Source organism: Ammodytes marinus (assembly GCF_949987685.1).
Source record: "Ammodytes marinus genome assembly, chromosome: 3".
Classification (NCBI taxonomy): domain Eukaryota; kingdom Metazoa; phylum Chordata; class Actinopteri; order Uranoscopiformes; family Ammodytidae; genus Ammodytes; species Ammodytes marinus.
The window spans coordinates 31289005-31316463 of NC_137232.1; the positions used below are offsets into that span (position 1 = coordinate 31289005).

Genomic DNA, 27459 nt, shown 5'->3' on the forward strand with positions numbered 1-27459 from the left:
GTTTGATGAAGAGAGACAGAGAGAGAGGGGGGGGGATGACATAGGCTAAAGTAAAGGTCCAATTGTCGGATTCTAACCCGCAACCACTGAGACATGGACTGAGTCTATATGGTACACGCTCTACACACTACACCACTGGAGAACCCAAAACAATAAATGTTTGTGATTACAGTTTCAAGACCTACTTGGTTATAGTTATTTAATTATGGATTGGCTATAATTTCCTGTTTTAAGGGTGGAGCCCCTTCAAGAAGTTCATTTTCATAAATTTGTGTTAATTTCTTTTAAATTCTTGATTTCAGGAAGATAGTTTGCAGAAAGAGCTGAACATTGTAATGGTTGAATAGATTAAATAGCTGAAGATTAGAAAGAGTTAAAGTGAGCCAAAAGAGGATGGAAGAATAATAATAAGAGGAGGAATTGAGATTTGAAAAACAACCGTATGTAAGCTCAAAGCATTCACACAAATTAAAGCTGCACTGTGTAACTTTGGCTGTGAACATTTTCTAACATACATTCCTACTAATCGATTTTTACGTTTGGTTCCAGGTTCCTCAAAATAATTTAGTTTTGATCGATGATGATAGAATTATTCAATACTAAGAATTACATGTAGAGAAAATATGTTTTGTAATCTAACTGCAGGTTCTGTGAATGTAAACAAACAGTGACCCTTTAAATTCATCACACCAACAAAACACAATCACAACCAGCGTTTGACTTTCAATCTTTTATTGATGATCAGTCAGAGTCACATGCTTGTTAACAGTGTGTGTAGTTGGCTGCGATGGTAAGGAGCCTAGGGGTGAGAGGGTTAGGGGTTAAGGGATAGGGGGTAAGGAGGTTAGGGGGTTGAAGAGTTTAGTTGGCTGCCATGGTCTGGTCCATCCAGGCTCTCAGCTCGGTCACGCGGGCGTAGACTCCGGGCATGGAGGGGGTGCAGGTTCCACTGCCCCAGGACACAATACCCACCAGGGTCCAGGCGTTATCCTTCTGACACACCAGGGGGCCGCCAGAGTCTCCCTGTGAGGAGAGACAGACAGTTAATAACAAGCCAAAACCAGTTAACAGCAAGACACACAGAAAGTCTAACTTTGAGGACAGACAACCAGTTAACAACAATACACAGAATCCAGAGTATCCCTGTTAATATTGAGTCACCCTGTGACATCATATTGTATTAACTTTTATCACTAAGTGTACCTTTTATCTTAGTTAATGTGTTTTTCTCAACCCTTCTTGTTCATTTGTTGTTTATGAAGCCTAAGCCAGGGGAAGACTATTTTGGATAAATCTGGCACATTCACAGAAATGTTTATTAAAATGCAGTGTCCCTGTCCAATAAATATAGAGATAAACAGGCTAGCCCTTTGTAGATAACTCTAAACATGCTAGCCCTGTGTTACGCTGTGTGACCGTAGCTCAGTGGGTAGGGTGGTCAACCCGCAATTGCAGGGTCGGTGGTTGGATCCCCCGTCACCTTGCAACATGTCCAAGTGTCCCTGGGCAAAGAGACACTGAACCCTAAATGTCTCCTGATAGTTAGCTTGAACCCTGCTGCTATCGGTGTATGAATGTGTGCTCCAGTCGTAAGTGGCTTTGGATAAAAGCGTCTTCTAAATGACATGTAATGTAATGACTGTGCGTGTGTGTCTCACCATGCAGCTGGAGGCTCCAGCAGCTCCGGCGCAGATCATCAGGCTGCTGATCTTGTTTCCCCAGAAACGTTTGCACTGATCGTTGGTCAGGAGAGGGAGGGAAGCCTGCTGCAGGAGGGCGGGAGTATCGGCAGCTACACACACACACACACACACACACACACACACACACACACACAAGCACATTTTAAATGTCTTAGTTTTTTTATACTGTTTGGTTGGATTCAGAATGTATTTATTCTATAGTTTATGATCTGTTTGATGTACTGTGGGTCGGAGAGAAACTGAATGTCTGGCACATATCGCAGAATTGACCATTAAGTGACTTGACTTGGATATAAATCTATCTCTATACAGAAAAGAGGCGGATCTATCTAGTGCTAAAGTGCCCAAAGCTCCACACTCGGATAACTATATCTAAATATCTAAAGATCTATGTCTCACTGTTGTGGGCGGGTTAATCCAAACATACAGTATATACTCATAATAAGTAATACGTATAATAATAACTAAACATTATATTCTCACCGTTGTGGCGTGTGAGGCCCCAGCCGCTGGTGACACACTTCATGCCTCCGGGGAAGTCGTCTCCAGCCTCGGCCACACAGACGGGAGAGACGCGCATGTTCATCTGAGCGGGAGTCGCCAGCTTGATCAGGAGGACGTCGTTGTTGATGGTGAAACCGTTGTACTTGGGATGCTTGAACACCTGGAAGAAGAAGATTAACACAGCCATTTAATTCAGGTAAGAACAATTATGTGTTACTATAAAAAAAAAATGCCATTGTTATGCCATCGCCACGTTCAGAGAGAGGCAGTGAGCAGGTAAACAGGTGTACACGTGGAGACTCACCTTTCCAACCTTCAGGACCTGGATGTCTTCAGCAGTGGAGGCGCGGTCGTGTTCTCCAACGATCACACGGTGAGAAGTCCTAGAACCACAGACACAATCTGTTATTACTACTGACACTACAGACACAATCTGTTATTAGCCTACTACAATAATGTCAAAACAAGTGATTGTCTGTTTTCTATATTGTATATTTCAGACCCCAGGAAGACTAGCTTTCACTTCAGTGTGTTGCTAATGGGCATCCTAATAAATCAAATCAATTGTCGAGGTCTTACTTGACGCTGCAGTGAGCGGCGGTCACAACCCAGTTCTCATTGACGAGGGATCCACCACAGAAATGGAAACCGGTGTAGTCCTGAAGCAAGAGAGGAGAGAGTCAGTGTGTAAGTGTGTGAGTGTGTGTGTGTGTGTGTGTGTGTGTGTGTGTGTGTGTGTGTGTTCTTGTGTGAGTGTGTGTGTGTGTGTGTGTGTGTGTGTGTGTGTGTGTGTGTGTGTGTGTGTGTGTGTGTGTGTGCGTGTGTGTGTGTGTGTGTGTTTTTATGTGTGTGTGCGTGTGTGTGTGTGTGTGTGTGTTCCTGTGCGTGTGTGTGTGTGTGTGTGTGTGTGTGTGTGTGTGTGTGTGTGTGTGTTACCTGCAGAGACACCTGCCAGGGCCAGGAGTGAGGAACAGCCTCCTCTCCGTTAACGATACGAGAGTATCCGGTGACAACGGGAGGGATGGCGGGAGAGCCGCATCCTGTGACATCACAGTGACATCATTATGACATCATTATGACATCATTAATATCGATATTTAAACCAATCATCAATAAGCTTTAAAAGAAAAACCCAAATCTATTTTCCTACTAAAATCTAATTATGACTTGAGATATAGTTTCTGTTTAACTTAAAGCTACAGTGTGTAATATAGGAATATTTAGCGTCATCTAGAGGTTAGATTGTAGATGTCAACGCTCCCTTGCTAACCCCTCCCTTTGCGGGAGAATTTACAGAGACATTTCCCCCACTATATATAAAAATGTGTAAGGCCGTTAAGTTTGTCCGTTCTGTGCTACTGTAGAAACATGGCGGTGCAACATGGAGGCCTCAGCGCCCCGCTCCTATGTAGATATAAAAGGATCATTCTAAGATCATAAAGAAAATAGAGATTATACACTAATAAAAAAAAATACTGATGGATATTATATTCTATTTCTACCAAGTCTGTCTGCTCTACCCAGAATGCATCAGTGTCTCACCGTAGGCTGTTTATATTATATAGTGTATAAAGAGCTGTTAGCTCCATGCTAAGCAGGGGCTTGTTTCTCACCGTAGGCGGCGCCGGTGAAGGCGAGGCAGGAGAGGATCCACAGGAAGGCCATGGCTGAACATGTCTGTCAGTGAGAGTCTGAAGCCTTTATACAGCAGCCTGGCTCCTGATTGGTTTAGACAGGGGGCCGGGCATCACACACCGAGCCACGGGATTGGCTGATTAACTGACCGCCAGACAACGCAGGAAAATACATAGATACTTGTCTATTTTACGTCCATGTACTGTTTCATACTAGTATAAATCAAAGGTCCAAAATGTACATTAAGGTGTTTATTTGACTAAACCTTGTCTGTTTGCGCCTGTATATTTCTCCTATACAACCATCTTTAACGGACATTATCTCAACATTAGTTTTTTTCAATACAGAAATCAAATCTTCTTACACCTACATCAAATTAAACTTTCCACAATCATTCTAAGCACTATTCTGAAGGTTATTACTGAAGGATTTGTTCATATTTTGTTCATTGTCTGATTTATGAGACATTTTCTTCTTAAAAACATGATGAAATGCATTTGTACACGGTCCTTGACAGTGGGGACGTGTTATCAGACAGGGTGGGAGTTTGGACAGGTGCATGGTACACAGCTGAAACTGTTCCACTGCATATCGTCTGCTTTACAGTTCTAGTCGAATGATTTCACACGTCTGCAGACTTTGACTCAAACTTTACACACAGGCAGAATAAGACACAGCAGACACAGATAGTTTAGTTTAGTTTAGTTTATTTTTTCCACATACAAATCGATTTAAAAAAAAAAGCATGTAGTTAAAACAAAATAATAATTAAAATACATGTGTGGATGTGGCAGAAACCTGTACAGGCTTATATAAAGCCACACCCAAAATACATTTACATATTAATATTAGCAGATCAGCACACAAGCGCACACACACACACACACACACACACACACACACACACACACACACAAAAACACATGTATAATGAACAGATAAACGTATAACTTCTATGTCAAAATGAAACACCTCTTTTCAAACAGTTTTTAGCATCAGAATGATACACACATGTACCATTTGAACATCTCTTTCAAAGCAGCATAATCAAACTGATTTACTGTATGCAAAACACTGCTGTTTATAGTACTTTGGATGGTATTTGACGGAGAGAGAGTGTGTGAGTGTGTGTGTGTGTGTGTGTGTGTGTGTGTGTGTGTGTGTGTGTGTGTGTGTGTGTGTGTGTGTGTGTGTGTGTGTGTGTGTGAGAGAGTTAGTGAGAGAGAGAGAGTAAGAGTGTGTGTTAGTGTGTGTGTTAAAGGTCATTGTCAGCAGCATGTGTGTGTTTCTCAGCAGCTTAACCTGATACACGCCATGGACACTAAACAAAGTATAATGTAAAATATTCTGGGATCATATGTCATTGTGTTAATCTTCCCCGCGTTCCGAATCACATACGTTTTATTTTTCTATTCTACATACTACATCCAACGATAAAAATAATCTAGTTAGGATGCAGTAGGCATACAATTGGGACATACTTTTATTATTTATTTAATCATAACATTGCGCCTTGATCTTGCCTCTTGCTTTTATATCCGGCGCATCCCTGTTTGTTTTTCATATAGAGGCTTCGTCGATGTGACGTCACTTCAGGTTCGTACTGGATTATGGGTCAGAATCGCCAAAATAGGATGTTGTTTTCCATACTAAGAATCTTGGCCGGGTGTAGTAGACATCCGGGTACTTCTAACCATCCTGAATCTGACCACAAGAATCGGGACATCCTAAATCTTTTTTCTACCAAACTAAATAGTAGAAAGTATGCGATTCGGAACACAGGGGTAGTGTTCTGTGTCTCAGTCATTAAACTTGCTGATATGAAACTTGAAGAACATTTCAGGTCAATCTGTGAGATTTCATGGTGATTGGCATATTTTTCCATAATAAAAGTCACATTATAGGTAGGCCTATTAAATATGTTTTCTTTCACACTATGTTTATTGTTGTTTTATCTTTTTTTCAACAAAACACACACACAAACATCAACAAGGAACCACTTGAAAAAACAATACTAGAATACATACAACAAATTAAACAAAAAAAACAATAAAAACAAACAATTATCCTATGTCCCTCAGTTTGCTCTTAACAATATAAGTCAATCTTTCCAGACCAATACAGCTTGACAGCTCTTTAATCCACATCGACAGTGTTGGAGGATCCACATTTTTCCAGCAAAGTGCAATGGCTCTCCTTGCTTGAAGCAGTCCAAAGTCCAGTAGTCAGTTTTTTGTTTGAAGGTATTACAGTTTTTTTTTCGATTGCTAAACCACAGTGGGCACAACTGGAACGACAAGTGCAAAACTCTAACTACACTATGCACAGCAGCGGTTCATGTGGACCAAACTCTAGATCGTTTTTTCATTGCTTAAACACAATTTTCAAAACTCTACACACTTATCTCATGGCTTAACCACAGCCTTCACAACACAGTGGATTTATAGCACTTTGTTCAAATGCTAACACACTGCTGTCACAACTGTAAACCACACATTCAAAACTGAATGGATATCAGCCTAGTGCATGTCAAACACTGCTGATTGCAATTTCAATTGAAACACTAAGAAGGTGACTTGTTTTAGAATTGTTGGTGAACATACTGTATATACAGTATATGGAAAGCTCAAACGATTTTTTTTGGAAATGGACCAAGGAAGACAGGTTGTTGGAGGGAGAAGAGAAGCAGTGACACTGTGGATGTGTGGAGGAAGACCTAGAAGACATTGAGCTGTAATTTCTGATGAACTACAGTTAGGGCAACACTAATAGACCCTGTTGTGAATCATGGTCTCTCATTGAGAGAGGGTACAACGCAATCTGCAAAGATCTAAAGTTGCATTTGTAATACGAATTTTCCTGCAAACAAAAACGTAAGAGTTCAGAACCTCCAGTGCCAACAGAGGGAGCTGTGGATTCATAAAACTCTCTCTCTCTCTCTCTCTCTCCCTCTCTCTCTCTCTCTCTCGTCACAACCTGGCTCAAGGGAATGATATAGGAGACCACACAAGACTTAATAGTTTATTTAACTGAGGTTTACCTAGAATTAGTTTAAAGTGTTGCATGCAAGTCAGTAATCAGAAATGAGTGCTGTGTATGTGTGAGTGGAGAATGTAGTCTATATGCAAAGCAAAACTAACTGAAAACCAAAGTAAACCATATGTGATGAGAGAGAGAGAGTGGCTGACTCATACAGCTTATTGCAGAGATCAGCCAGCACAGGTGTTTGCCATTACAGTGATCACCTGCTTGAAGCTGTCACACTTTCTCTTCCTCTCCCTAACTATCTCCCTCCCTCTCTCTCTCTCTCTCTCTCTCTCTGTCCCTCACTCTCTCACTCTTTCTCTCTCTTTCTGTCTCTCTCTGTCTCTCTCTCTGTGTCCCTCTCTCTCTCACTCTCCCTCTCTCTCTGTGTCTCTCTCTCTCTCTCTGTCTCTCTATGTCTCTCTCTTTCGTCTGGCCTCCTAAACCCAGATTCTTACTAAAGAGATGAGTTAAATCTCCACCAGACATTGTGCTGCAGGTTAACTGGAGGCTGTTCCCAGTAGCACAGGAGAACACTGACTGGAAAACAATATGGGAAATTAGAAAAAAAGTATTAAAGCTACCTGGGCTGTTGGAAATACATATCAAATAAATGTATATCTCAGAATTATTCATTAAGAAATACAAACTGCTGTGGGATAAAAAATAATATAATTAATGGCGATTAAATAAAGTAGTGTATGTAAACCGTAGTTATAATCTAGTGTTTGTGTAATATATTTAGAAAAGTGTTTTTTTCACTGACAAACTGTGTTCATGTGTTGGTCTGCTGGGAAAGACACACATGCTGCAGCCAATGACCTTCAACACACACACACACACATACACACACACACACACACACACACACACACACACACACACTCACAGACAAACACACAGAGACACACACACACTCACACACATACACACACACACACACACACACACTGAGACACCCCCACACACACACTCACAGACAAACACACAGAGACACACACACACTCACACACACACACACACACTCACACACACACACACACACACACACACACACACACACACACACACACACACACTGTGTGTTTAATGATGACTTCCAGTTGTTTGATTTGTTTATATGTTTAAACTGACCTGTCTCCTGATTGGCCGATGCTCATGCTGAAGTGTGATCTGATTGGACGTCAGCAGAATGACCTGGGACAGCTGATCTCAGTCAGCTGTGTGTGTGTGTGTGTGTGTGTGTGTGTGTGTGTGTGTGTGTGTATGTGTGTGTTAGTCTGCATGTGTATGTGTGTGGCTCAGCTTGTGTGTGTTTATCTTTGTGCGTGTGTGTGAGTTTGTGTCTAACCCTCTGTGTGTGTGTGTGTGTGTGTGTGTGTGTGTGTGTGTGTGTGTGTGTGTGTGTGTGTGGGTGTGTGTGTGTGTGTGTGTGTGTGTGTGTGTGTGTGTGTGTGTGTGTGTCTGTCTGTGTGTATGTGTGTAAGAGAGAGCCCGACACACTGACGAACAGGAACCAGTCTGAGATTATTCGTAGGAAGTTTCAGGTTTAAACTGATTCTACAGATCCGTTCACATGTAATCTGGTGTTGTGATGGCCGTCGGCTTAGCTTCTATTAAGATTTAATTAAGAGTGTGTGTGTGTGTGTGTGTGTGTGTGTGTGTGTGTGTGTGTGTGTGTGTGTGTGTGTGTGTGTGTGTGTGTGTGTGTGTGTGTGTGTGTGTGTGTGTGTGTGTGTGTGAGTGTGTGTGTGTGTGTGTGTGCGAGAGAAACTATGGGTAACTGGAGAGTGTGGGCTATTGATATCTGTTTGAATGATGGTCATTGTGTGGCAATGATAATGAACATCCTGTTTGCCACATTCTTTATAGTTCATTGTAGTGGAATTTGGTCTGATTGAGTTGACGCTCCATGTTATATTCTGTCTTACTTGTTCATAAAAAAAAATGTATGAACAAGCTGGTTTTTGCCGTTTTACCATTTTGTGCGAAGTTTGTTACCATGTTTATTGGTAAATACCTACACACGTTTTATGGTCAAAGTCAAGAAGGTTGGCTGACTAACTTGTTTTGCTCATTTTTGCTATTCATCTGAACTGAAATACATGTTGTCTTTTTCTTTATTCTCCTCACTAAAATACACCAAATTGCCTCTATTACATGTTCGGATCACAGAAAAACAGGGGTTTAGTTTTCAGATGTCATGTCAACTTGTTCATGGCTTATGACTTTCCACCCCTGCTCACAATAATTGTAATTATCAAGTGCAAATGTATTTGAATTAAGGGAAATTTGTAGAAATGGTTTTAATTGAATTGGCAGCTGGATTAGATACGAAGACAAAGGGTTTATTATAAATATAAATTAAGGCGAATAATCACACATGAGCGAAGTGGGTCATTTTAACATGGCAACCAGTTTAAGGGGGTTCACAAGTCAAAAAAAGGTTGGGGACCACTGCAGTGTTAATTTTGGCAGCAAATTCTGATTTAGTCTTAGTCTTTTGAATATCACACCATTTAGTCTTAGTCCTATTCTAGTCATCTAAAATATTTTAGTCTTAGTCTATTCTAGTCTACTAAATATAAGCAGATTTTAGTTTGACTAAATCTACAGCGGACTTCGTCGACTAAGTGTTTTTCTTCATTGAATGGTATTAAGGTTTGAATATGCGATACAGACACAGATTTAATGGTTGTAATACAAAACATGTATTCTATTTCATTAGTAATAATCTCACATAAAATCAGTGTACCTGACTGGATAGGGGGGAGGGGGGGCTTTAAGAGCCTGTGCCCGGGGGTCCATTATCTCATGATCTGTCTATGAACCAACTGGATTCCACAATCTTTTTTCTTTTTGCGGGGAGCATGCACAAGCATTATTTATAAAAAAAAAATAAATAAAGAAAATATTTTTAAAAAAGTGGGGGGCCCCACACTAGGTCTTGAAACGGGCCCCGAGATCGTTAAGGCCGCCCCTGGGCAGCAGCAGCACGCAGTTGAGGTGCTGATAAATTTGAGCAACTGCGCCTTCCTTTAAGCAACACTGCTGCCGCTGTGTGTGTTCATTTGCATCAAAGCCTTTTAGATAATACAATTAGAGGTTTTAATTGAACGCTGTCCATGCGTCGAAGTTGTAACTTAAAAACAGAAACTAACGGACGGAGGCGGCAGTTTCACATGGCTCTGTGTATTCAAACTCGAGACACAGCCTACTACAAACGGATCGCGGAACTTAGCCGTTCCCCTAGACATCGTTAACGGGCAGGATATCCCTGACTATCATTTTTGTCCATCATACCGCAGAGTTTTTCAGCACAGCGGCTCACTCCACCCGCTCACACCTGCGCGGTCTCCGTCGATTTTCACTGACACAGGGTTGCATTCGCTGCTTTGCACTGATTGGATTTCTTCCCAACTTGTCCCACAAAAAGAGTAGTTCTGATTGGATCTCTTCTCCAATCGTCCCGCCCTAACAGTTTCGTCTAGTTCCTATTCGTAGACTATAGTGTCAGTTAAATTAGTCTCAGTCTTCGTCATCACATCTGCCTTTTTATTTAGTTTTTATTTAGTTTACGTCCGTGAAAAAGGTTCGTAGACGAATATTTTTCGTCATAGTCTTAGTCTACGAAATTAACACTGGACCACTGCTGTAGAGTGCAGGTGTGGGGAAGTTCAGCACCAAGGACAGCAACCTTTTCCAACCCAGTGAAGCAACAGTTTTGCAACACAACACAACACAACATCAGCAAATGCACATTGCCATTGGGTAAAATGAGTTCAACAGGATTTGTAGGAGGTTTATGTTTCGAGGGCTTGGAGTGAAAAGGGTGTAAGTGACATTTTCAGAATTTTACAGGAGAGCAAAAACAAACGTTTTATTGATTGTAAATATTTAATAAAAAACAGCATATGGATGCAATCTCTACTTTAATAGAGATTGGGCCAAGGAATTCATATTTTTGAAAAAATGTAAAAAAAAAAAAAAAAATTATCAAAATAAAATAAAAAATAAAGTGTTAATTTTATTGTCCATATTTTCTCCATCATATGTGGGCATGTCAAATTCTCCAAACATATTCAAAAACACTTTTTCTGTAGTATAATGGTCTTTTCTGCAATCCCTCCATATTGTCAGCTCTTGAGCCTATTTATGATGCACTTACGCCTTTTGTGCGCCAAGCTCAGTCCACTTACGCCTTTTTTGCTCCAAACTCAACAGAAGATTTTCACTTACGCCTTTATGTTTTCAGCCTTTATTTCAAAAAGTAAAATGTTTAGTGACGTTATTCTTTTACCATTTGATAGAGCTTATCAAGACATTTAAAATTATATATAAAAGTAATTTTCGCAAAATATGTCACTTACGCCCCTTTTGCTCCAACTCCTCGGTTTATCATGTAGATGGGGTAAATGCTGCATTGTGCATGTTCCAAACATGTCAGTTCAAGTTATGCTAATACCATCAATTATAATTCTATACACATATGTAGATACAGTATAACATATATTGATAGATACATACATGGATTTAACAATATCTAGTAAGCAAATACAAAAGCTGAACTGGGTAGTTTAAGGCTATTGAATTAGATTGTGTACTTAAATTGTTGTTTCCCATTATGCATACGAATGGTCCAAATGCTATGGTATGACCTGGCCTGTACGTAGGCATTGTGGATAGAATAAGTACACTTTGTTTATGGCTATACTTTATATGAAAAGCCTCTACTTTTTTCAGCAGTGTTGTTGTGCTAACCACATACTGTTAACCCAGCCCAGCCCTCTTCCTCTGCCTATGTTCTACCACTAATGGCTTAATGCTTTCAAACCACTCACCTAACTCCCTCTTGCCTCTTATACTTTTCCACTCTTCCTGTCTTATCATAACGGCTATCCCCTCCCTCTATCATCTCAATGTCTTTAATGCTCCTCTCCTCTTTCCTCTATTCTGACATCACCTGTTTTTGTAAGTCTTCTCCTATGCCTCCATACGATAGCGTGTCTCTCCACCCCTTACATCAGTCTTGTTTGCTAGCATCTCCTTTGGGTGCCTGCAATATGGAACGAAATGATACCTGGAACAACCACTTAGTGTTTGCTTCTTCTTCTTTTTTTTCCCCCCTGTATCCTCTCCTCCTGAAGGAAGGATGATGGTGGAGGAATGGATTGAAGCAGGGTGGAGGAATGGATTGAAGAAGGGAGGCTGGGATGGTCTCTGCTTAATTGTTTGTTTGTCTGCACGACAGCCTGTATCTTGTCAGTAGAGCCTCCTCATCCTTATGAACCTATAGAGGAATTTATTTTCCTGGTGCTTACGTGCTGTCATCTTTATTTGCATGTTCAGTAGATACAAATGAGTGCCAAAGAAGAAGAAAAAAAAGACAAAGGTGAAAGTGTCTCCAGAACTCCTTCAATGCTTTTTGGTGTTGATTTCACACATCTCTAGAGATCTAGTGGGTGATGGAAGACAGCTTATCCAATATAGATGTCCTATACTGCCTCATTTATTGATTTGACACATTGCTCCTGAATCGGAGATGAGATTTTAGTGACTTTGATTGCTGTGGAGGGATGATAAGTAAAACACATTTTCACAGGAGTAATACCAAAGGCTACAGTAGGCTATGTGTTGTGTTTTCACTCATTTAACCAACATTTAATTTAGATATCCATGATATCCAGATATCCCCCCCCCGCCCCCCCCCCCCACACACACACACACACACACACACACACACACACACACACACACACACACACACACACACACACACACACACACACAATGTAAGTTATGTTCGCTATCCATTGCTTATCTATTGCAATACAATATTTGAATGCAACACAAGTTAGTCTATTTATTGCACTTGAAGTGTCATTTCATGTAATACAAGTAACATGTTTAGCCTACATCTGTTAGGGATACATCCTCGATTGTATTTCGAGTGAGCTTCTTGTTTTCCCCGCCCACCTCCCACCGCCAACGAACCGACAACCGTAAGATCAACCGTCACAAGGCTACAGACACTGCCAGCCATGTCCTGCCTCTAAAACAATAAGACTGCTTTTTGTATTAGCATTTTAACGCACACGCCGCTCATTTGCTCTTTTCGTACTTGTTGATTCCCTTTCTATGGACAAAAAGCTAAGCGGTTTTTATTAGCCTTTTTTTTTGTATTATATAAGAAGGAGAGAAGATGTCTTCCCCCGCGCTGGAGAGGCGGTCTGGCATTCATCTGGTGGTGAGCGCGTCGCTGTTGCTGCTGCTCTCGCTCTCCGGTAAGACACGAACCAGCCAAAGCGATCGATGCTTTAATACATTGATAGGCGCTGATCAACAGCTCGATAACGAACGATGGCTCCCGCAACCTGTTCCATCTATTGGGCCTTTTCCCCTACAGCTGGCTATGTGAGAAGGAGAGAGAGAGAGAGAGATGAGGAGGGGATGATGGGTGTAATGTGAGATAATGCCAGTTAATTGTTGTGACAGCATTTTATTCTCAAACCAAGCATTTTGTTGTGGCTTTCCTCAGCTCAACTGATTTCGGATCAGTCCAGGTAATTCTGTACGGGCTTATTTCCCCCCTATACGCCTCCAGTTGGCCTCAGTTGACAGCTAAATTAGTGTCCTGCTGTAGCACAGCACATCCTAAACAGGATTATGATACACCATATAAAAATAAATGTTGGCTTGGTCTGCAGGCTGGTTGATGGTGTGCTGTGCTATAGCCTACAGGTTTCTGTGGCCCAGTGGTGTGAGTGTGTGTGATGGATAGAATATAGGCCTATATGAGGTGCTACCAATGTCCTGTTGCTTTTTGTATAAGCCTTGTATTTAGTATAGTAGCAGGCGTATAAACCCTTACATATGGGTTAATCTAAGTAAGCGGTCTATGGATTTAGGAACACAGGATCGCACGCAGTAAACAGAGCGCAGATGTGGTGATATCCAGCTTGCACCGGTTCCCCCGGGGATTTGCAGATGAAAAAGATAGTTGCCAGATCAAAGATCAAAACAGGCTGTGACCCACATCTGATCAGACTCAAAGCATTATTCCTCCAATTCAGAATGATCAAATAGGCTTACACTGGCAGATTCAGCCTGTATTATGCAAGCCAGCGTTTAGCTTGTGTAACATACTCCCCTCCCTGCTGCTTACCTTTACTTTACAGTAAAGTGAAACCACAGGGTGTGTGCAGGTTTAGCACACCAGTGAAACACAACAAGAAAATGCTGTTTTCCACAGTTTACATTCAAGTAAGGGAAGTCAATATGATGATCATGACTCTTTTGTAGACTGAAACCATCACTGCATGCCTTCTTAAAGGTGGAGTCAGCCATTCTGGAGAATGTGTGTGGTCAAAAATCACTTTTTGTCAAAATCAGTGAACATCTACTCTATGATCCGTTACCTGTCCGACACTATGTGAGCTGAAAAGGTGGGCATCCTTGTTTACATACCAGTTTACAGAGCCTAGGCTGTGTAACAACTGATTTTCTTTTTTCTGCACACACACACACACACACACATGCCCAGTACAGATAGGTAGCAGATTGTGAGGAGATATTCATTGATTTTGACAAAAAGCTTTCTCCAGAATTGCTGATTCCACCTTTACATGAAAAATAAAATTCAGTGTAGGAAACACGATTTAAAGAAAGACAACTGTCTCAAATCATGACAAATCAAAGCGTGTCCAATCACTGTATCTAATAAGGAGCCATGTAGATTGTGGTGTATGTTAGGTTGTCAACCCTCTTCAATTGGGCCTGTTCATACCCTAGGCCCAGTCTAGAGTCTCTTAAACCCTAGGACACAAGGTGTACAGTTGGGTCGACAAGCAGTGGTCAAACCAACGGTGCAGTACTTAGGGAGAGAAGGGCTTTATTCCTGGATGATCTGGTTTGGATCAATCCAAAAATATGCAGCAATGTACTATTGTGAATGAGGGTCCATCAACAAAGATAGTGTTTTCCACAAAATGAAAAGTAATTAGGTAAAGGTGGCATTAAAAGAAAAGAAAACAAAACAAATAAAAATGGTCATGTTAAAACCATACTGAAAGGCAATGCTTTGGATTGAGTGAGAGAACGAAGAAAAAAAGTCGAGAGCCAAAGGGGCTGATCACATTTTTCTTAAGCCTTTTTGTCTGAACAAATGTTGCAGTTCAGTGGTTTAGGAATAACACAGGTCAAAAATACTCTGGTGTGAGTACACCAGAGTATTTTTAGATGGAGTCAGCACCGTTTGCTTTTTCACTTATGCCAACTGAAAATGGATACCCGAAAGTTCCCTGTTGTTGAACTGGGAGCTTGTTGCATACAGATGCCACCCAAGCTACTGTTGCTCTTTGTCAACAAGAGCACTGTTGCTCTTTGAAAACAGCTACGGTGAGTAAAGGTAGTGCTGTGAACATGAAGGAAAGGAGAAACGTTTAACCCACTGATTGAACAATATTGTGACGATTCCATACCTCTAAACCCTAACATTGCCACTCCTCGCTTGGCATGTAACATGGGAAAGCACTCAGTAAAGTAGTTTTTTTAAGAATCTTTGGGAATAACACAAACTGTAAGTCCAGGCTAAAAACAAGTGTGTCAGTAGTATTAGTATGCTCTTATGGAGCACACTTATGGAGACTGCTGCAGTTTCCCATCAGTACTGTTTTCACTTTTTTCAGAGAAGCCCACAGTTACAGTTTCTAAATAGATACACTAGAGGGCAGCAGCACACTGAAAAGAAAAAAGGTGTGTACTGTAAATGCACTGGCATGGACCTCAGGCCAAAATGCTACTGTTGCATAAGTAAGTGCAGAAGCATTTATTTGTATGTATATTCATTTCAAAGCAATAGCTTTATTTCATAACAAAACAAATCAAAAGTGTTCCTAAATGATAACTGCTTCAAACAGTAGACGTGTGCCTTTGATATTGTTTCGGATTAAGGAGACCTACATTTTCTATTACAATGTACTTTATTTGTTAAAGATTCTTATGCTTTTGAAGGCATCTTAGTTCTGGTTAGAAATATGATTTTTGCATGAAGCATCTCAACAGAGAGAATCATTGTATTGCAGTGTTGCTGCAGCCATTACGGCATCATTTATTTGAATTGTACAGCGTATGTCACTCACACAGAGTATACATTGTTCCCTGAATAAAATGTAGTTGTCCTGGTGACAATAATCCTACTTTATAAACATAACCTCCAAAACAGTAGAGCAAGGTTGTGTTCCGAATCGCATACTTTCTACTATATAGTATGTAGAAAAAAGATTTAGAATGTCCCGATTCTTGTGGCCAGATTTAGGATGGTTAGAATACCCGGATGGTCTACTTCATGCGGCCAAGATTGTTAGTGTTGAAAAGTGCATCCTATTTGGGCGATTCTGACCCACAATCCAGTGCGCACGTGAAGTGACGTAACATCGACGAAGCCTATAGGTCCATGTTATGAAAACAAACGGGGATGCGACGAATATAAAGCAAGAGGCAAGATCAAGGCGCAATGTTATGATGAAATAAGAGAGAAAAGTACGTCTCAATAGTATGCCTACTGCATCCTAACTAGATTCTTTTTATCGTCAGATGTAGTATGTAGAATAGAAAAAAGAAAGAGTATGCGATTCGGAACGCAACCCAAGTTTCATTGTAAGACTCATACTCATTTTGACGTCAATTTGAGTATGTGACGGTTGAGTATGCCAGTTTGGGTAGGCGAGAAATTCCCGGATGAGTAATAACTTCTGGGAAGATTTTGTGTATGGGATTGTTGGATACTTTTCCTACTCAACTGTCCCACAATACATTGAGTCTTTTCAAACGACAAGGAAGGTTTTTTTTAATTCTTTATTTACAATTCTGCCTATCCTGCACAACACAGGACTGGATGTAAAAATCTAGTTCTATATCTAACCTGTGGAAGGCGGTAATACGCTAAACGGACGGAATCTTATAAGAAGAAGAAGTAATTCTTTAATGCTTGAGTATACTTCAGTGTCAATGTTTCGACGAACCTCGCATACACAATCGATTGTTAAGTAGACAGTATGGAGTATATACATGTTGAGTATGTAGGAGGGAGGATGCAAGTATGGCTTTTCGAACACAGCAATAATGTCTATAAAAGAAAATGTCACATGATGAACTTGTCCACCAAGTGGTGCCAGAGACCAACAATGTAGCAAATCCCTGGTAGTTGATAGAATTAGTTAAAGGCCTACTTCACCGGTTTGAATATGAAGGTGTATTGAATTCTGAGATCCTATGTAGTATAAATGTGCGAAAAAAATTGAAATCGGTTCATCCTAGCCTGAGAAAAGGCAGAAAGAGTGTTTTTTAACCCTAAATTTCTCTTTCTCGTGACATCACAGAAAGAGAAATATAGGGTTAAAAAAAACGTACTTTGTAAATATTACTGTGATGTCACAGTAAAAGACATCAAAGTAATATTTACAAAGTACGTAAAAAACACTCTTTCTGCCTTTTCTCAGGCTAGGATGAACCGATTTCAATTTTTTTCGCACATTTATACTACATAGGATCTCAGAATTCAATACACCTTCATATTCAAACCGGTGAAGTAGGCCTTTAAGTTACAGATTAATCAAATCTTTATTATAAAATCTACATGGCGCAACATAATACACCTTTTATTTATCTTCTATTTTATATGTTTCACAATAACTATTGTACTGAACTATGTGTTTCTTTGCAGTGCTGCTGTATAAGATATAGTGTCCCGCCCTTGGCATCTTTATAACACAAAATAATTATGATTATTATTATCATTTGAAGCTAGATGTCTCGTTGTTTTTAAGATGTTAAGATGAACCCAGTTTTTCTCTTGAGATTCCCTTACCGGAAGTTGTGCACTCTTAAGTAAATTGGTTTGGTAAACCGTAAACTGATACTTAAACTGATCCAGGACATTCTTATGATAAATTGTGATGAAGATTCTTTGTATAATTTGCTTGTTCAACATTTTGTTTGATTCGTCACTTCTTCACAACGATTGATATCACTTGGTTTACCCTGCTGATAATGTTTAATACTACCAGCATCTCAAAAATGTATGCTTTTTTTGTCCCTCTCCGTACGTTCAATTTTTTTTTTTATTATTGTCTGGGTGTACGTGTGTAAAATTTGGTAGATTCCTCTCAAACCCTGTGAGTGCTAGTGCTGTTGGAAAGGTAAAATACACTGAATCATAGAGCAGCCAGACTGTGTGTCTCTAAATACATTATTGTCAATAATGCATAGGAAGGAAAGAGTGGAGGGAAGAGGACATGGAGAGAGGACAAACAGGTCTCACTCAATCCGGTCAATATTGTATAGCCTATGTGTCATGGTGCGTTTAATAGCCCAGCAGTACTTCTGTCACTAGCAGCATGTCTTCAGTGTTTGGGTTTTGAGTGAAAGAAGAGGACAGAAAGCTTGTAGTTAGCAATAATTGAAACGTTAAGCTCAGGCTCAATCCACCTCGCAGCAGACCCGGTTCGAATCTAACCTGTGGTCGTTCTCTGCATGTCATTCCCCTTTCTACCCCATTTCATCTCTGTCTCTCTGCACTATCAATAAAACGCCTTAAAAATGCAAAAATATAATCTTTAAAAAATAAAATGCAAACTGTGCATCCCTAATATAACTGCTGACTAACCCATCCTCCAGGGGGGCACCAGAGCTAAGCCCAGCACTGCAGAACACAACTGTATAACAACCAAAAGGTAGCATGCTGGGGTGAGAGTCATCCAAAAAGAGTTTATAGGCTTTACAGGTTTTGTGATAGTTCAGTATTTTTGAAGTGTGGCTATGAGATGGTGTCAGCGCAGTCATTTTAAGAAGTGTAGGAGGAGACGTCACTGTAGCAGAAGTCAGCCTTTTATTTTTGCAGTGGCGGGCAGCAGAAAAACGTTTTGCCATTTATATAAATTCTTAACAAAAAAAGAAATCTCTGTTCAATCGTACACTAAATGTAGGATTTTTTCCCAGCTGATTTGCGGTCTGATACGCTGCACTGCAACAGCGGGAGTTGGTGTAGTAAAACTCCAAACTCCTTAACATGACTGTGCTGATTGCCATCTCTGTTAGGTAACTGACTAACTATGATTAAGTACCTCATAAAACCCCCCTTTGAATAATACCTAACTATGTAAAGCTGGTGTAAGGAAGCAAGAGCATGAACATTTTTAACATTCAACCCAAATACATGAATTTGCAGAGTCATCAGAATACCGAATGATTTGTTGTGACTTGACAATTGTGACAGTCGTCACACACAATGGGGTGTTCACATTCCCTGCAGCAGCACAAGTGGAAGCAAAGCCAATGACCAATAATCTCGTCCCCACTGGATTTAAATGGATTTAAAGCATTTTTCTTCACCAGCAAACCAATCTGGAATAAGATTTGATTATGGTCTAACTTCTTGTGATGCATCATCATCAAGCTAATGTTTCCCCGGGGCCACGTAAAGAAATCCAGTTAAAGTGTGTTGTAGAGGCGTTTTGTGGGGAACTCAAGCTCTGAGGAGTCATCAATGAAGCAGCTGAAAGCAGCAGCAGCTGGCTCAAGCTACAGATCAGACCTGGCCCAACACTCTGTAGGACGCCATGACTCATGTAGTGTTGCTTAGTCCTCTTCAAGAGTTGGCTTCTTGCAAAACTTGTCAACACACTCATACACCAGTACTTACACCATCAAAGCGCTCTTAAATCCAGTCAGAACCATCTTCAACTAAAACAAAGTAATGATGTGTTTAAGGGATTGTACCACTCAGTTCTAGGAAATGATTTTCATTTGAACAAACAGACCCTGAAGTCTTGTTTTTTCCCCCACGAATGCAGCCCTCAGTGGCCTTAAAGCAGTTTTAAATCACTTTAGAAGAGACCTTCAAAGGATGCTATCCGTGGATTTGATATCCACAGCTTTTGTCCTTTTCCATCCATTCTTGTAAGTAATAAGCTACACACGCTGTTTAAGAGATCCGTTGGTCTATGATTGCCTTCTTCAGGCACACAGGCTTGACCTACTGTACATGCAGTACGTCTCCACTCTATTAAATTGAATCCATATTTTTTAAATATACAGCTTTACTTTGTTGATTATCGGTAAAAGCTGAATACAAAGTGGCCACAGACTGTAAACGTGGACAGGAGGAATGGGGTGGGAAAGGGAAACATGAGGTGGAACCCTTTTTTAGAGAGAAATGCATTAGGTACTGAAAAATAAAGCTGAGAAAGAAGTGCTAACTGTTATTCTGAGGTTAGTCCAGGGGTCGAATAGGAGAGGTAACGGGAAAGAGGCAGGAGAGGTAGAAAAAGATGGGAGAGGAAAGAGGGAGGGAGAGGGAGAGGGAGGAGTGGCATGAGGCTGCTCCACTGCAGTATTTCATCTGTTACTAGTCGCCGTCTCTCTCTCTCGCTCTCTCTCTCTCTCTCTCTCTCTCTTTCTCTCTGTCTCTCTCTGTCTCTCTCTCTCTCTCTCTCTCTCTGTCCCTGCATCTGCCTCTCTTTCTCCTCATCCATAGGACTGCTGAGTCAGCGGGAGCACGCATCAAACTGTTTCTCACAACGATTATGTGTTTATGGGTTGCTGCAGCAAAAGCACATGTGTGTGTGTGTGTGTGTGTGTGTGTGTGTGTGTGTGTGTCAATGACAGTGGGGTCTGCTTGGATGCATCGATAGCTCCCTTGTACCAATTGGTCAGTATGCAGCATGGTATGCAGGGGTGACATTGACATAGCTACCATGCTTAGCTCGCTGTTGACAATGCGCATGTTGAGGGAGTTTGTGTACGCATGTATCTGTGTGTGTGTGTGTGTGTGTGTGTGTGTGTGTGTGTTTTGTGTGATTGTGTAAGAGGAAAAGAGGAAGAAACAGGTACTGCACTGCATCACAAGACACCTGACTAAATTGTGAGTGCGTGTGTGAGTAAATTATATATGGAAGATTAGATGGAGATGTAGAAGGTGTGTGTGTGTGTGTGCGTGTGTGTGTGTGTGTGTGTGTGTGTGTGTGTGTGTGTGTGTGTGTGTGTGTGTGTGTGTGTGTGTGTGCGTGTGTGTGTGTGTGTGTGTGTGTGTGTGTGTGTGTGGTGCAGGGAGGCAGGCCTGTGGAGTGGTGCAGCAGCAGCAGTGGGAAGGGAGCCAGAAACACCCGACTGCAGAGGAGAGAATGGTGCAGAGTCCCATCGTCACACACATGCACACAAACACACACGCGCATATGCTGACAGAGAGAGAGAGAGAGAGGCACAGCAGATTCTGTCTCTGGATTGTAAGCGTGTTGTGACATAATGTTACAGGGGAGGAGGGACCTAAATGATACATGCATTTCACACAAAATTTTGTGAAACATAAATGAAAATATGATATCACTATTCCACCCTCCACAGAAGGCTCCATCTGCTTACAATGAGGGAGGGCAGAGAACAAAATAAGATGACTTTGACTGCTGTGTTCAAACACACTATCCATTATTTTAGTAAAATGCATCTGACATAACCATACTCAAGTTGAAAAATGCAATACCAACGCTACCTTCAACAGTGATACATTGTTTAATAGCTCAAATAATTATTTTCATAAACTAAACAGAAACGGCAGAGATATTGTGGAAACATGTATGTAAGCCTGTTTCTTTTTACTCTTTGCATAACCATTGCTTGACAATTGCAAAACCATCTATGACATAGAGGCTTATGCTATAAACGAACACTTATGATAAGTCTACAGTATGTTTTGATCAGACTTCACTGGAGGTGTTAAGTATACTTACTGTTAGCTGGCCTGGTGCTTCACTTTGTGGGGACATGCATGAGCAAAAATCGATTTTTTTTGTAGGAATGAACTCACATGAAATTACTGTCAGCTTGACAAAAGAGCATTCTCCAGATGGAGTGCAGCAGCAGAAGAGTCAGCATGTATCTGCAAGCCCACATCCTCACTACATACTGTCCATTTGAAACCGCTGAGGATTATCACTTTTTACTTGTTCTGTGTTCTATGCAAATGTCATCTGTTTGTCATGCAGTATGTTTTGTTAAAGGTGCACTATGCATTTTCAGGGGAGGGAGATGTGTTTACATGAGCAGAGCCTGCAGTTAGTTTATAAAAACATACTTACTCTACATGTAATTCTTAGTATTGAATAATTATAACATCATAAATCAAAACACAATTATATTGAGACCCCTGGAACCAAAGACCACCGAGACTAGAATATGTTTGTCAACAAACCTGTGGGCCCTGCTGCTGTTGACAACAACAGTGAAACAGTAACTTTTCAGGAAGCTTTCTAACTTCAAACAGTGTTCCATGGATCCATTTTTCTGGGAATATACCTAATGAAATGTTCACTTCTATGACACACCCAACGTTACATAGTGCACCTTTAAACTACAATTATTTCTAACCTCATATAGTTGTGAGATTACATACAGTTTATGTATTCACAAGCAAAGATGATGATTGATCAGATATTGCATTGTGAAACAAATCAGCCACGTGGGCGTGATTTGCTGTCAATACGTGGCCATGGCTATTTGAAAACCAGATGTCTTTCGCTCGTCTCAGCAAGCTCAATAAAGGCTAATCCGACGTCAACAGTAACAAGAATGATTAGCCACTTTACTTGGACTATAGCCAAAACCAAAATGTGCACCATTTATTTCCTTTAAATCATTTAGATTAACCTTCCTTTTTACATATATTAAACACTTATATTTATAAAACACAATCTACCAATTGCTTTATGATATCCATCATTTCCGTTGATTTAAAACATTCAGCAGTAATTCTGTCCACATTAGCCGAAAATCCAGGTGCATATCAATCTGTTTTCCGATCTGTTTCAATCCTTACAGCTCAAACATGTTCCTTATTGTTGTTGTCACTAACAGCAGTGTTGTTGTTTTTATTTACAGGTTGTTGGAGTATGGATGTGCTCGTGCCCGGCAACATTAATGCACTGAATGGAACAACCATCAAAATCCCCTGTATTTTCACTTCCTGCTATAAAATGGATGTGACCAGGTTTGCCATGAACTGGACCTTCCACGAAACAGTGAATGATACAGAGGAGACGGTAAAAAAAAGGCGTATGCATAACAACTAGGGTAGACCTACATCTCAAAACTCTTAAACCTAATATAAACTCTCTCTCTCTCGCTCTCTCTATCTCGCTCTCTCTCTCTCTCTCTCTCTCTCTCTCTCGCTCCCTCTCTCTCTCTCTCTCTCTCTCTCTCTCAATTCAATTCCAATTGGCTTTATTGGCATGAAAGTTTAAAATAGAAAAACAATCTTGCCAAAGCAAAGTATCAAGATACAATAAGTCCAATAAATCAGACAAAACACATATGACAATTATACACATTATGAAAAATATATACATTATGAACATTATATTAATTATATACTGTGTGTGTGTGTGTGTGTGTGTGTGTGTGCCTCAATCATTCACTGTCCCTCAGGTTGTGGTATGTTAATACAATATCTCTCTATCTCTCTCTCTCTCTCTCTCTCTCTCTCCCTCTGTTGCCATAGTTTATGGTCTTCTACTCGAAAAGGGGGATGGTGCCTCTGCGGTCGGACCGGTTTGGAGATAGGGTCATGTTTGCCGGGAACCTGGATAAGAATGACCTGTCAATCACTCTGTCAGATGTTCAGATAGATGACGAGGGGATTTACAACTGCTATGTGAGAAACCCCCCAGACCGCATCCAGGGACAGGGAATCATACATCTCAATGTTGTTACCGAACGTAAGACACTAACTTTAAGTTTAAGTTTAAGTTTATTTAAAGGGACATTGCATATTAATAGACATTTACATGTAAATATACAGGATTGTAGCAAGTGCTAATTTGCATCCCTTGTCCCTTGATTGGTCGACACCAATCACATGAAACAAACATATGTGTGTACTCATAAATAAAAACACACTCTAAAAAAAAAAAAAAAAAACATGCAACCGACAGAGCAAGTGAGTAAAAACAATTATTCAAATAATGTTAAAAAATAAAATAAAAATAAAAATAAATTAAAATCTATGATAGATTGTGTGAACAGTTTTGAGATTCCAGCAGCCATACTTTAAGACATTTTTTAAAAGAGCCAAGAGTGGGAAGCTCACGTAGAGCAGCGGGTAGTGTGTTCCAGGTATGAGTTGCACGGTATGAAAATACAGCCTGTCCATAGGCACTTTTTCTAAAAGGAACAATACAGTCACCTCGAGAAGTTGCCCTGGTGGATCTACTTTCATTTTTTTGTATACACATTTGCAATGTTTATCTTTAACCTTCTGAAGATGCTCAATTGTGATGTGTGTCTAAAAAATCCTAGTCCCATCATGCCTGAAAGATACTCCCTGATTTTGTCATGGCTCCCATTAGCAAACACTTACATGCATTACTTATACTTGTTTGACACAATGTTTTTAAGCAGACACTAGCTACAAACAGATGAAATATATTGCCATAAAGTGTGAGATACTGTACGATTCCAAACCAAATATGTAGAATGTGTGATAACTAAAAGTCACACACCGTGGTGAAGAACCACTAGTATTACCAGTATTTGCTTGTGTTTTGCATTGAACTGTGTGTGTGTGTGTGTGTGTGTGTGTGTGTGTCTGTCTGTCTGTCTGTCTGTCTGTCTGTCTGTCTGTCTGTCTGTCTGTCTGTGAATGTGTGCGTGTGTGTTTTACTGCAGTGTGAGGACCCACTGGTGATGAGTCAGCGCTTTGTTTACTTATTAATGACCAAGAAGGGGTTGAACTCAGGCCCTAAGCATGTCTTAGGCACGCACGCACATACACACACACACACACACATACGCACACAAACACACAGAGGCTAACTCAGCAGCACTTTCTTTCTTTCCACTCTGTTTAATCAGCCCAGTAGAGCTTTTAGCCAGCACTGCACTTGTCTCCATCCTTTTGTCGACAAACTATTTAACCCTCTCCTCTCCTCAGTCCCCCCTCCGAGGGATTCAACCATTGCGGTGGCGATCGGGGCGTCGGTGGGTGGAGCTTTGGCCCTGCTGATCCTTTCCATGGTGGTGGTGAAATGTCTTCGTCGCCATAGGAAACAGGAACTGATCTCGGAGGAAAAGATGGAGGAGGAAGGGAAATTGGAAGCCGAGGGTGTTGCGGAGGAGGGAACCAAGTAAGAAATACCTCACCATAACATCTATACCTTGAAGCAGAAAAGTCTTGTTTGGACGGCGCATGCTAATTTTTCGCGGTGCACAATTAACATAATAGTCAACTTCCGATCAACTGGCATATGCTATTTATAGACAAAAAAAATTGTAATCTTGGCAGATAACATTCTCCTCCAGCATCGACTAATTTTTTAACTGGCATTATTATGATGATGTGCCCTCATTGTTTGCCAAGTATGTGCCCTCATTGTTTGCCAATGATAAACAGGCAACGTGCAAATGCCATGATTCAAACAACACTGATGGCCCACTGACAGATACCACAAAGAATATTACATTTGTATGTCACATAATCTAGCAGGCATTCATTGTCAAATTAGTATTCACATGTACAGATTTACACAGTAGTTACCTAATTGAGTTGCTGAATCCCAACTTTGTGAAAGAACTACCATTAGGAATCAACATTTGCCACTGAATTAACAGTTGTATACCAGTAGCAGATCAAACAGATCGTTGTTTCCGGGGACCACTTGAGAAATTTGTCCGGATAACAGTTTGGCATCACCGGGCACGGAGCCAACACAACGTTCATACTAACCAAACCATCCGGAACTTTGCAGGCAATCGTGCTCAGGAACGGTCCCAGGTCCCTAGTGTGAAAGCACACTTAATTAGACTATCATATTTACACCCTCATTCTCCAGACCTTAAACCCTACATTCTATAGCCCAGGCCACCAGTTATGGGGTCTGATTTCATATCTTTATTCAGTATTGTCAAGAGTGAGGATTTGCACAAAAGATAAACCACATGGCTCTGGCATAACTGTGTCTGCGGCTTAAAGCTGGGGTATATGATTTGGGAGAAAATAGCAGTTGGGATAGACATTCCAATCCAAATACCTCAACCGCTACACTTGTGTTCTCTCTGGTCCCCCCTGACACGCTCTACACCAACAACGTTGTTGTGAATGGACAGTCCCAACAGACAATAAGAATGTAGAATCGGAGTTCTGATTGGTCAAAGTGTACATGAGCGGTGGCAATTTTTGGAGCCGGCACACAGAGGCAGGGGAGAGCAAAGTGATGAGTAGATCTTCTAAGACCACTTCAGCTACATATAGCTGAAGGGCTAATATGACATTTTTGCCAAATATTACAGTGAAAAAGTTACCCACCCCAGTTTTAAGCACTGTACTTACCATAACTCTTTCTGTTTCATAATTCCATCACAAACCTCAAACTGTCTCCCTCTATTGACCGAAATATAACCCAATACAATGTTCTTGATGTTGGGCATCTCTTCTCTTTTACTTACAGACAACCATAGCAGGGTCATCTGCTTGAACCAGTTGGCCTGTGGAGCTCTCGTCCCCAACATCTCCTTTGGTAAATAAATAGCCATTCACATCAACATCAAATGTTGACTGCTATGAATACCATGTCTGCTGTAGAGCGTATAATGTTGACTGCTATGAATACCATGTCTGCTGTAGAGCGTATAGCTTGACCTGGACAGCATGAAGAAACATAAGAAATACAACTACAATAATTGTCAAAATACCAAGTCAAAACGAACTGACAGGACACTGCCTTATTTGCATGTTACACGCTACATTAGGAAATTCATTTAGCAGTTACTCATTAAATCAGGAGACCCAAAAGAGTACTGTGGATGTGCACTCTAGTGTCCTCAAAAGTAGGAGAAAAAATAAATGTGTGCACAAGAGTGTGTGTGCATGTGTGCTGGTGTTTTATCTGCATGTACTCTGCCCTAGATCTCTCTACCTGCTGGCTCTATCTTTAGAGGGGCTCGTTTACTGGGGCATCTACAATATCTACCAAGCATCGTCTTAGTTAAGGCCTAATTATTCTTTATCACTCTTTCTTCCTCTCTTTACTTTCAGACATCCTCTTCCTGAAGATCCATATTTTCCACTGCCTGAACCATCGTCCAGCCAGTGTTTTTGTGTGTGTGTGGGTGTGTGTGTGTGTGTGTGTGTGTGTGTGTGTGTGTGTGTGTGTGTGTGTGTTTGAGGTGCATATGTTTTCCTTAAAATAAACCAGGGAACACTTTCCAGCGACCTAACCACTAATATTACATTATTCATACCTGTAGCTCCAAGTCAATATCAGTGGCATCAGAAGTATCTCTCATGAGAGCAAATGGCATTTTCATATGAAAGGGCTGGGCGGTATGACCTGAACTTTATACCACAGTATAGTTTGAATATGGAACAGTATCACGGTATCAATGTCCACATCTATTATTAATCAACTATTGATAAAGCTAAAACGTTTTTTTAGAGGAAGAGCTCCATATATGTAGGAATTTGAAGCTCATTTCACTGCAAAGCCGACAGTGTGTGTATACATAGCTGTTAATGGTAAAGTGTGCTGTTTTGCTCCTCTGTTCACAA

General features: G+C 40.7%; 2 protein-coding genes across 3 annotated transcripts; one reads left to right on the forward strand and one right to left on the reverse strand.

Moving 5' to 3' along the window:
- Positions 1-861: 861 nt before the first annotated feature.
- Positions 862-3872, reverse strand: LOC307271586 (chymotrypsin A-like; the record flags this gene model as incomplete). The annotated part of the gene is made up of 7 exons (XM_080054117.1): positions 862-1023; positions 1659-1792; positions 2187-2367; positions 2512-2590; positions 2787-2866; positions 3144-3247; positions 3821-3872. 7 exons carry the CDS (start codon positions 3870-3872, stop codon positions 862-864), a joined length of 792 nt encoding a protein of 263 aa, XP_079910243.1.
- A 9141-nt stretch (positions 3873-13013) lies between these two features.
- scn2b (sodium channel, voltage-gated, type II, beta) lies at positions 13014-27026 on the forward strand (the record flags this gene model as incomplete). 2 transcript variants are annotated; one of them, XR_013844799.1, is made up of 6 exons in its annotated part: positions 13014-13150; positions 22797-22957; positions 23416-23632; positions 24847-25039; positions 26360-26428; positions 26947-27026. XR_013844799.1 is itself a non-coding variant. In XM_080025072.1 (4 exons), exons 1-4 carry the CDS (start codon positions 13069-13071, stop codon positions 25041-25043), a joined length of 657 nt encoding a protein of 218 aa, XP_079881198.1. In that variant the 5' UTR covers positions 13014-13068. The 2 variants fall into 2 exon arrangements, 1 of the variants encoding a protein (XP_079881198.1); XM_080025072.1 differs by lacking the exons at positions 26360-26428; positions 26947-27026 and having other exon boundaries at positions 24847-25043.
- Positions 27027-27459: the final 433 nt, after the last annotated feature.